Below are 12,002 nucleotides of genomic sequence, written 5' to 3' on the forward strand. Positions count from 1 at the left end.
ATTGAATGTCTCTGGAGAATAATCTTCTACATTCTGGCAGTGGAAATCCCCTAGAGTAAACTAGATCCCAGATGAATCACGTAAAGTCTATCAGTTAATAAATCCGACTAACAGTAGTGCCAACCAAATTTTAATAGGGCATTCTTGATCATCTCTTGTTAAACTCAGACAACCTGCAGTATCTATAAAACAAGAATAAGCTGGGCGTGGTAGCTCACACCTGTAATCCCAGCACTTTGGGAGGCCAAGGTGGGCAGATCACCTGAGGTCAGGAGTTCAAGACCAGCCTGACCAACTTGGAGAAAACCCGTCTCTACTAAAAAAAAAAAAACAGCCGGGCATGGTGGCCCATGCCTGAGGCAGGAGGATCGCTTGAACCCAGGAGGCGGAGGTTGTGGTGAGCCGAGATCACGCCATAGCACTCCAGCCTGGGCAACAAGAGTGAAATTCCCGTCTAAAAAAAAAAAAAAAAAAAAAAGAATAAGTTGCATTGAAGAAAACAAGAAAGACTTGGAGATAAAAAATCTAAATTAGGCCAGGCACATGTCTGATGCCTACAATCCCAGCCCAGCACTTTGGGAGGCCAAGGTAGGCAGATCACTTGAGCTCAGGAATTCCAGACCAGCTAAGCAACATGGTGAAACTCTGTCTCTACTAAAAATACTAAAATTAACCGGATGTGGTGCTTGGTGCCTATAATCCCAGCTGCTCAGAAGGCAGAAGCATGAGAATCGTTTGAACCCATACCACTGCACTCCAGTCTGGGCAACAGAGAGAGACTCTGTCTCAGAAACAAAAACAAAAACAAAAAATCTAAATTAAAATTCAGAAGAGCTGGGCACGGTGGCTCATGCCTGTAATCCTAGCACTTTGGGAGGCCGAGGCAGGTGGATCACCTGAGGTCAGGAGTTTGAGACCAGCCTGACCAATATGGTGAAACCCTGTCTCTGCTAAAAATATAAAAATTAGCTTGTCATGTGCCTCTGGTCCCAGCTATTGGGGAGACAGGAGAATTGCCTGAACCCTGGAGGTGGAGGTTGCAGTGAACCGAGATCGTGCCATTGCACTCCAGCCTGGGCAACAGAGCAAGACTCTTATCTCCAAAAAAAAAAAAAAAAATTTCAGTAGAGCATTAAGAATTTTAAATGGGCTGGGCGTGGTGGCTCAAGCCTGTAATCCCAGCACTTTGGGAGGCCGAGACGGGCGGATCACGAGGTCAGGAGATCGAGACCATCCTGGCTAACAGGGTGAAACCCCGCCTCTACTAAAAATACAAAAAAAAACTAGCCGGCGAGGTGGCGGGCGCCTGTAGTCCCAGCTATTCGGGAGGCTGAGGCAGGAGAATGGCGTGAACCCGGGAGGCGGAGCTTGCAGTGAGCTGAGATCCGGCCACTGCACTTCAGTCCGGACGACAGAACGAGACTCCGTCTCAAAAAAAAAAAAAAAAAAAAAAAAAAATTTAAATGGAGGAAATCTTCAGAAAGTATAAAAAAAAGCAGCGATGGAAATTTTCGAGAAAAGATAAGTTATATAGTGTATTAATCTAGGAAGGAGGAAGTATGAAAATAGAGGAGAGAGGCCAGGCACAGCGGCTCACGCCTGTAATCCCGGCACTTTGGGAGGCTGAGGCGGGCGGATCACGAGGTCAGGAAATCAAGACCATCCTGGCCGACGCGGGGAAACCCTGTCCCTACCAAAATACAAAAATTAACTGGGTATGATGGCAAGCGCCTGTAGTCCCAGCTACTCAGGAGGCTGAGGCAGGGGAATCACTTGAACCTGGGAGGTGGAGTTTGCAGTGAGCTGAGATTGTGCCACTACACTCCATCCTGATGACAGAGCAAGACTCAGTCTCAAAAAAAAAAAAAAAAAAAAAGCTAGTAACTAAAAGAAGAAAAATTCCAGAACTGACAGACACAAATCTTTACATTGAAATTGCTCACTGGGTACCTAATAAATGAATAGAGAGTCATACCATAGTACATCATTATGAAATTATAAAATACCAAGAATGAAAAAGTCACCACAAAGGAATGAGAAACCAAATGAAAGTTATGGTTTATAACCCCTTAAGCAAAGAAGCAGTACATTCAGAAGGATTCAGAACTCTGAAGGAAACAATTTTTAACCTAGAATTCTGTACCTCGTTAAACAATCAGTGAAGTTTGAGGGTAAGGATGTATTCATATATGTAAGGACAATGAATATTTACATCCCATGTACCTTTTTAAGGAAGCTACTCGATGGTGAGCTCTAGTACAGATGCGATAACCAAGGAAGAAGAAGATGTGAGATGCAGTTAACAGTGGATCTAGCTCAAGAGAAAGCAGCAAGGAGGATTCCCAGGATGACAGCTGTTAGAGCAGACCCAGAGAGATACCACCCAGATGCTGTTGCAGAAAATAGCTCTCTAGGGTGCAGAGATTGGGTGAATAAGGGGAAATTGGATACAATGCTTGATTTAATGAAATAAAATAACGTGAAAGAGATACAAAGGAAGATACAACATGCAGAAAAGTAGTTGGAAACTTTGAAAAATAAAAGGCTGTATAAGAAAGGAAGTTTATCAAATGTACTACTAATTTCTGCAGGGAACCACATTTACATGTGTTATAAATACTATATTGTAAAAATGAAAGATAACTATATATAGGAAGGATGGTAGAGGGCAGATATGGGTGTTGATAAGAAAGAATCCCCATTGCTCATAGAGGATAAACTTTATAAATAAGTCAGCAGGCCAGGGACGTTGGCTCATGCCTATAATCCCAGTGCTTTGGGAGACTGAGATGAGCAGATCACTTGGGGTCAAGAGTTCAAGATCAGCCTGGCTAAAATAATGAAACTTCATCTCTACTAAAAATATAAAAATAGCTGGGCATGGTGGCGTGTGTCTGTAGTCCCAGCTAGTTTGGAGGCTAAGGCAGGAGAATTGCTTGAACCTGGGAAGAGGAGGTTGCAGTGAACTGAGATCACACCACCGTACTCCAGCCTGGGTGACAGAGTGAGATTCCATCACACACAGACACAAAAATAAATAAATAAAACAAATAGTATATTATTAATAGTAAGAGATGACTATAACAGATGTTAACACTTTGAAGGTGGAAAAAGATTTTTATCCTCTTGTTGGTTTTTCATTATGAGTCTAGATTTGTTTTTAATGATGTATATGTATTGTTTTGATAATTTAAAAAATGTAGCCATGCAGGCACACATTGTAAAGGTCAAATGTTTTAGCAATCTTAGTTATATCAGTTACGTCTTACATTTAATGAATTTAGCTAAAGAACATGCATGGATTTCTCAGAAGAGAGCTATAGTTAAGGTTGTAAGTTCTGGAGTTAAATGACTTAGATTTAACTACTTTTGGGGGTAGATTAACCTCTTAAATCCCAGTCCCTTTTTTTTTTTTTTTTTTGGGCCGTGTTTTGTTGTGTTGCTTTTGTTTGTTTTTCTTATTTATTTAAAACCCTAGTCTCTTAAACTATAAAGTGGGGCTGATAATGACATGTATCTCGTAGGGCTGTTGTGAGGATTGAATGAGATGGTCTGTTCAAAGCATGTCAAAGTAACCAGCATGTAGTAAGTTCTCAGGAAATGTTATCTTAAAATAATAATAAAATGATTTACCAGAATGAACACACTGAAGCAGTAAGTTCCATAATTAATTTTATACAAGTTAGTAGTAACTAAAATTAATTTTATCTATTTTTTAAAACATCATGGAAATCATTGATTACAAAATTATTGGATATTCATTATTACATTGAAAAATGAAGCTGGCCAGGTGTGGTGGCTCACGCCTTTAATCTCAGCACTTTGGAAGGCCAAGGTGGGCAGATTGCTTGAGCTCAGGAGTTCAAGATCAGCCTTGGCAACATGACGAGACCCTGTCTCTACTAAAAATACAAAAATTAGCTGGGTGTGGCACACCTGTAGTCCCAGCTACTTGGGAGGCTGAGGTGGGAGGATCATTTGAGCCCAGGGGATTGAGGCTGCAGTGAGCCATGATAGTGCCTGGGGAATAGAGCAAGACCCTTTCTCAAAAAAAAAATAGAGAAAGAAAAGAAAGAAAAAGAAGGGAGGGAGGGAGGGAAAGAAAAGAAAACAAAAGAAAATGAAAGAAAAATGAGAGGCCAGGTGCAGAAGCTTGCTCCTGTGATCCCAGCTACCCAGGAGTCTGAGGTGGGAGGATCTCTTGAGCCTAGGAGTTTGAGGCTGAAGTGCGCTGTGATTGTGCCACTGCACTTCAGCTTAGTTGAGAGAGTGAGACCCTGTCTCTGATTAAAAGAAAAACGAAGGCTATAGTTTTATAAGAATATAAATAGTGAGCCGAGATCGAGCCACTGCACTTCAGCTTGGGTGACAAAGTGAGACTCCATCTCAAAAAAAAAAGAAGAAAAATATAAACTTACAGGTAGTACAATCTGGGATTATATCCTGAGTCCACTATTTTCTTAGATATATTATAATAAAAATATTATAATAACTTGGAGAATCTTTTTTCTTTTTTATTTCCACTTTATTAAGGTATAGTTTACATAAAATTGATGACTTTTATGTTTAAAATTTGATGGGTTTTGACAAAAGTATACAGTATTATAACCATCACCGTGATCGTAATAGAACATTTCCATCATCGGAAGAGCCTCTTAGCCTCTTTGAAACCCAGTTGCTTTGCATGTAACATAGAGATAAAAGCCAGCGACCTCGGGTGGCTGTATACACAGGACTAATACATACAGTCCCTGGCACATAGAAGACATTGCTAGTGTTCTTATCGTACTCATCATTTTTTTTTCTCTTATTTTCTAGCTTCTGAAAGTTCTGCTGAAGACAGTGAGCAGGAAGATGAGAGAGGTGCTCAAGATATGGATAATAATGGCAAAGAGGAATCTAAGATTGATCATTTGACCCACAACAGAAATGATCTTATTTCAAAAGAGGAACAGAACCCTTCATCTTTGCTAGAAGAAAACAAAGTTCATGCAGATTTGGTAATATCCAAACCAGTGTCAAAATCTCCAGAAAGATTAAGGAAAGATGTAGAAGTATTATCTGAAGATACTGATTATGAAGAAGATGAAGTCACAAAAAAGAGAAAGGATGTCAAGAAGGACACAACAGATAAATCTTCAAAACCACAAATAAAACGTGGTAAAAGAAGGTATTGCAATACAGAAGAGTGTCTAAAAACTGGATCACCTGGCAAAAAGGAAGAGAAGGCCAAGAACAAAGAATCACTTTGCTTGGAAAACAGTAGCAACAGCTCTTCAGATGAAGATGAGGAAGAAAAATCAAAAGCAAAGATGACACCAACTAAGAAATACAATGGTTTGGAGGAAAAAAGAAAATCTCTACGGACAACTGGTTTCTATTCAGGATTTTCAGAAGTGGCAGAAAAAAGGATTAAACTTTTAAATAACTCTGATGAAAGACTTCAAAACAGCAGGGCCAAAGATCGAAAAGATGTCTGGTCAAGTATTCAGGGACAGTGGCCTAAAAAAACGCTGAAAGAGCTTTTTTCAGACTCTGATACTGAGGCTGCAGCTTCCCCACCCCATCCTGCCCCAGAGGAGGGGGCGGCAGAGGAGTCACTACAGACTGTGACTGAAGAGGAGAGTTGTCCACCCAGTGTAGAACTAGAAAAACCACCTCCAGTCAATGTCGATAGTAAACCCATTGAAGAAAAAACAGTAGAGGTCAATGACAGAAAAGCAGAATTTCCAAGTAGTGGCAGTAATTCAGTGCTAAATACCCCTCCTACTACACCTGAATCGCCTTCATCAGTCACTGTAACAGAAGGCAGCCGGCAGCAGTCTTCTGTAACAGTATCAGAACCACTGGCTCCAAACCAAGAAGAGGTTCGAAGTATCAAGAGTGAAACTGATAGCACAATTGAGGTGGATAGTGTTGCTGGGGAGCTCCAAGACCTCCAGTCTGAAGGGAATAGCTCGCCAGCAGGTTTTGATGCCAGTGTGAGCTCAAGCAGTAGTAATCAGCCAGAACCAGAACATCCTGAAAAAGGTGAGAAGGAAAATGTATATGTTGACATATTTAGGATTTCCCCTCTTAAAGCTTCAATGATTTCACGGTATCTCTTGTTATAACGTGAGGCGATTAAGTGTCATATTTGTGTGAACATGGTAAAAATGGAAATTTTAAAGGTAATTTGAAAATGAATAGTGGAATGCATTTAAAAGCTTGAGAAGGCTTTAATGTGCTTTGCTTGAGCCATCCATGACATTTTATTGTGGACCAGAACACATGCTAGAAATTGCACCCAGGCCCAAATCCAAACCTGTTTGAGAATTCATTATATGCAGTGGTTGACTATATGGCATGAGCAACTTAAATCTCTTTCTGTAACATTGTTTTTGCAATTGTAATGTGCAGTTTCTCACGAACATTTTGATTTATTGACAGACCCCTCCACCCTTAACCAAATACTGTATATAGGGGTTTGGAGCAACCAACTGTCCAGGCACTGCTTTCCTCAGACAACCGTGTCAAACTGATTTTCAAGCCTGACTAACTTGTGTGAGTTTGTAAAGGAATTTGATGCTTTCTTAGATGCATAGCTTCCAAATTGAAGGACCAATGTGTACATTAATAACCTACAATAATACTTTTTGATTTTCCGTGAAATTGTTAAAAGTGGAAATTCAAATCAGTACCTTCCCAAAGTATTGGTGCCTTTCGGTGGTGCCATAGCCATACTTCTGTCATCATTTTTCTTATAAACCACTTCATTCAGGTATCTTTAAATCAGTATACTCTAGGCTGACACCTGGCTTTGGAACACACTTTTCCATTGTAAAGACAGAGCAGAGCACTAGGGTATGTTTTTTATATACCATAAAAGATTTTAGAATGCTAGCTTTAGGTTTTTAGCAGAGCTTAAAGAGATGTGGTCTAGATCAAATTAGTTAATTCTGTATTTTCTCAGGAATCTTGACTTAAAACATTTCTGTTTTTAAAAAAATTAAAAATATATTTGCAGTTAAATTGAAATGTTCTTTGCTTTTTTCACATTTACAAGTATAACTACTATGATTTTATCTGTGCCATACTATCTCATGGAACTGAACTATCCAGACATGACTGATTTTCAAAATGAAAGAATCCTTTATTTCAGAATATTAGACAGGCTTTCAACAATAAAATTTTACTGACCAGGTGTGGTCACCACGCCTGTAATCCCAGCAATTTGGGAGGTCAAGGCACTGGATAGCTTGAGTCCTGGAGTTCAAGACCAGCCTGGACAACATGGCAAAACCCCATCTCTACCAAACATACAAACATTAACCAGCTGTGGTGGCGCATGCCTGTAGTCCCAGCTACCTTGGGGGCTGAGGTGGGAGAATCACTTGATCCTGGGAAGGCTGTAGTGAGCCAAGATCACGCCACTGCACTCCAGCCTGGGTGATAAAACAAGACCCTATCTCAAAAAAAAAAAAAAAAAAAAGAAAGAGAAAAACAGGTTTTACTGTTAAAGGTTTTTGTTTTGTTTTGTTTTTTGTGTTTTTTTTTTTTTTTTTTTGAGATGGGAGTCTCGCTCTGTCGCCCAGGCTGGAGTGCAGTGGTGTGATCTGGGCTCTCTGCAACCTCCGCCTCCTGGGTTCAAGTGATTCCCCTGCCTTAGCCTCCTGAGTAGCTGGGACTACAGGCATGTGTCACCACGCCCAGCTAATTTTTTGTATTTTTAGTAGAGATGGGGTTTCACCATGTTAGCCAGGATGGTCTCGATCTCCTGACCTCATGATCCGCCTGCCTTGGCCTCCCAAAGTGCTAGGATTACAGGCGTGAGCCACCGGGCCCAACCTATAGTTTTTGAGAGGTTGTATCTTCATTGTATGTTCCTAATATCTTACAAAAGATTAAAATTAACGAAAAAGAGACGGCTGGGCGCGGTGACTCAAGCCTGTAATTCCAGCACTTTGGGAGGTGGAGACAGGCAGATCACGAGGTCAGGAGATTGAGACCATCCTGGTTAACATGGTGAAACCCCGTCTCTACTAAAAAAAATACAAAAAACTAGCCCGGCGAGGTGGTGGGCGCCTGTAGTCCCAGCTACTCGGGAGGCTGAGGCAGGAGAATGGCGTAAACCCGGGAGGCGGAGCTTGCAGTGAGCTGAGATCCGGCCACTGCACTCCAGCCTGGGCAACAGAGCAAGACTCCGTCTCAAAAAAAGAAAAAAAAAAAGAGAGACGATATCTTATCTGCTAATAGACTAAGTCAACACTGCCGTTTTGAATCTTAATCTTGACTAGGTTAATAATTATGGAATTTGAAAGCTACTCGTAAATTTAGGGTAATTTATATCTTTTTAGAAATGATTGGTTTTTTGTTTTGTTTTATTTTTTGTTCTTTTGAGATAAGAGTTTTGCTCTTATTGCCCAGACTGGAATGCAGTGGTGCAGTCTTGGCTCACTGCAACCTCCGCCTCCCAGGTTCAAGAGATTCTCCAGCCTCAGCCTGCTGAGTATCTGGGATTAACGCCCAGCTAATTTTTGTATGTTGTTTAGTAGAAATGGGGTTTCAACATGTTGGCCAGGCTGGTCTTGAACTCCTGACCTCAGGTAATCCACCTGCCTCAGCCTCCCAAAGAGCTGGAATTACAGGCATGAGCCACCACGCCCTGCCAGAAATAAATTCTTAAGCACCTATCTCACATGGCCACATTTTAATAAATTTACTTACTATGAATATTGGAGAGTCCCCACTATATCACAAGTAAAAATGTAAGTTTTACTATTTAGATGTGGTTTTTTCCTCTTAATTTACTCTACATTGAAGGTTTTTATTTTATAGCATCTGAGCACTTTAGAATTAAACTCTCTTGGAGAGAAACCTGACAATTATGACTCTGCTTCAGTATGGTCAATATCTACATCTCCTTTGTGTTTCACTTAAATTGTTATATTAAAATGACTTTAGGTGGGTTCACATACTTGGTGTAAAAAATAAGAAATAAATATTAAAAATTTAAAAAGGTATTAGGAAATGTTATAAGTAAGATTATATGACCCATTTTTATAAAAGGAAGTTGCAGACAGTAATTACTTGTCCTGTTTTTGACCGAGGAAGTTAGGTTTTATACACAGAAGGTTGATTTAGTGTCTGACATTGGAACTGAATGGAGATAGACTTTATTAGTCTCTGGAGAAAAAATGCTTATTTTATACAGTCTGAGAGAGAACATATATGAATTAGACAGAAGCATCTGCTAAGGAATAGAAAAATGCTGCAGTTGAGAGAAGTGATTCATCAGTGAAGCCTAGAACATCTTAGTGAAGATGTAGGACTTGGGCTAGTCCTTGAAGAAAAGGGAGACATTTATTTGTAATGTTTTGCAATAATTTCCCATTAAGAAGATGAGACGTTTTTTAGAACTTACTATGTTGAATTTGTAAATGGTATGTGTGTTAACCAGACAGCGTCCTGGGAGCTTAGTTATTTTTGAAGTAAATTGATAAAAAAAACCAAGTGTGAATTACTGCTAAAATTTACCCCATTAATATCATTTTAAAAATTGTGTTAATATAAGACATAATGTCATTAACATTTTAACCTGTGATTAAGTCTTCATATTTTGGTTTTATTGAATCTTAACAAATTTCAGTTTTTATTTTCAGCATATGCTTGTTTTTTAATTACTAGGCTCATATAAAACTCCCAGTACTATATTAAGGACTATTTTCAATTTAGATCTGATTTTTTAAAGAAAGATATGCATACTTTATTTCCCTTTTTAAAAACCCTGACTTTTATTATGTACAAGAATTGAGCTTCCATTAATGACAGTTTATTAAAAAATTGTAATTTGTGACAATTTATAAATGTCATAAAGAACATGTAGTTTTGGATTGTTCTATGCTTCTAAAATGTGAAATTAATTTATACCTAGGAAATGTTGGATTTTATTTTTTGTTACTTAATTCCTTTCCCTTCATAGCCTGTACAGGTCAGAAAAGAGTAAAAGATGCTCAGGGAGGAGGAAGTTCATCAAAAAAGCAGAAAAGAAGCCATAAAGCAACAGTGGTAAACAACAAAAAGAAGGGAAAAGGCAGTAAGTGTGAAATCTCTTAATTTTTAAAATATAAAAATAATAGCTGATAATTTTCCCCTCAGTAAGAAAATGGTATTCAGGATATAGGATAGTCCATTATTTTGATTTTGTCTGTACACTCAAAAAAAGTCACACAGATTCTGTAAGGCTACTTGCTTTAAAAAGAAAAAAAAATAAAAACCATGCATTAGGAGAAATACCTAATGTTAATGACGAGTTGATAGGTGCAGCAAACCAACATGGCGCATGTATACCTATGTAACAAACCTGCACGTTGTGCACATGTACCCTAGAACTTAAAGTATAATAATAATAAAGAATTTCTGCAAAAAAAAAAAAAACAAAACACAGGTTTTCTAATCTTAGGTAAATTCTAGTTTTATGCAAGTTGGTGTTATTCAGAGGTGGTATTGATTGCTGATGAAAAATCAAGTAATCTGTTTTTGAAATAGTAGCCAATATACTATAAACATCAACATACTTGTTACCTTTGTGTTCCACAGTTATTTTCACTTGCTATAAAATGTATCACACATTGTGAAATATTTCAACTATGTGTTATTTTTATTACAGTGAAATTGATCGCTTAGTAATTCTTCAAGGCAAAGTCAGCATAGAAGTATAACAATCAAGATAACTTTAGAACTATAATTCCAACAACTCAGTCTACGACATTTATCTTTGGTATCCTATATTATGTGACCTGAGAGTAACTACAAACAATACTTTTTGCTAAGTATGCTCCAACTTTAGCAACGACTCCGTTCATCAATCCACAGAAAATATATATACTGTATTTCTTCTGAGGGCTGCACATTTTATCTCTTTTGTAGACAAAGTAAGAAGCAGAAAATATGTAAAGAATTTTTTTTCAGGTGCCCCACACTGACCTCCTGCTGCTCTTCCAGGAGACTCCTGCCACCTCCACTGCCTGACCTTTGCTAGCAGCCGGCTTGGCTGCACTTCAGTGCAGAAAAGGGTTATTCGGCCAGCTCCCCGAGGTTCTGCTGAGCCCATATGACTTCCAGGCGGTGAATATGGCGTCCCTGGGGCCCCGGGCGGCTGTGCTCAGCAAGGCCATGAAAGCCAGGCTGAGACAGTCCACTGCATAGAGTGGGGCCAACCCTTGGGTGGCTTAGCTAGGAGTTGCCAGGGGTTCCAGAGCAGCAGTGGGGGAGCTGGGAGGGAAGTTGTATATATGTGTCAACCAGTGGTGGAGTTTCTTTATTCCCAAAATTTCACAGTGGGAGGAGTTGCTGCTATCTGCCTTTACTATTTGGAATACTTTCTGGCTTTGAGAGTTTAACTCTTTTTTTTTTTTTTTTTTGGTGATATTGTTAAGTGAAAAATCAGTAAATATATGCCAAATCAGTCAGTCATCAATTGTTTGGTATAACTGGTAGGATATTTAAAGTGTTTTTTCTTTCACTGTGATGTTTTTGTCTTCAAGCGTTTACTATTTAAATGACATTTCCTAGGAGAGTTCATCTTCAATGAGTCATTTAGTATATTCATGTAATACAGAGACACAGTGTTCTCCCATTTTACTTACTGGGCTTCTGCCTGGTAAATCAGAATGAGTAACCATTCTCAGAGAATAATTTAGTAACATGAATTAATTCTGATGGAATCTAAAGTAATACTTTATATCCAAAAAGAGGTTATCTATGGAAATACTAATCCCATCACCTACCTGTCCACATGGTGAGCTGTCAAGGTCAGGTATTTCCATTTTAGTACTGAAGTTTACTTAGCAATAGCAATTGTAACATAATTGTTACACAGACTTCTGAATTGTTCATAAAATACTGAATATTTTATTAGGGTGAAACTGATTATTTTAGTCAACCCACAGCATAGGGGTTATTTAAGAATAATTTCATTATACATGTCAAACTTTAGAGTTTATTCCCAAGGAGTTCTTTAT

General features: G+C 38.9%; 1 protein-coding gene across 4 annotated transcripts in view; it reads left to right on the top strand.

Annotated features, from left to right (window-relative positions):
• Positions 1-12,002, top strand: part of ARID4B (AT-rich interaction domain 4B) — a 166,550-nt gene that overhangs the window by 145,945 nt on the left and 8,603 nt on the right. For 3 of the 4 annotated variants that reach the window (XM_026455103.1, XM_026455104.1, XM_026455105.1), the window contains 2 exons: positions 4,819-6,030; positions 9,962-10,075. In XM_026455103.1, coding sequence (XP_026310888.1) covers positions 4,819-6,030; positions 9,962-10,075 — 1,326 coding nt within the window. Of the gene's footprint in view, positions 1-4,818; positions 6,031-9,961; positions 10,076-10,950; positions 11,107-12,002 lie in introns of all 4 variants that reach the window. The other variant, XR_003309615.2, reaches the window with a different exon arrangement.

Source organism: Piliocolobus tephrosceles, chromosome 1 (genome assembly GCF_002776525.5).
Source record: "Piliocolobus tephrosceles isolate RC106 chromosome 1, ASM277652v3, whole genome shotgun sequence".
Classification (NCBI taxonomy): Eukaryota; Metazoa; Chordata; class Mammalia; order Primates; family Cercopithecidae; genus Piliocolobus; species Piliocolobus tephrosceles.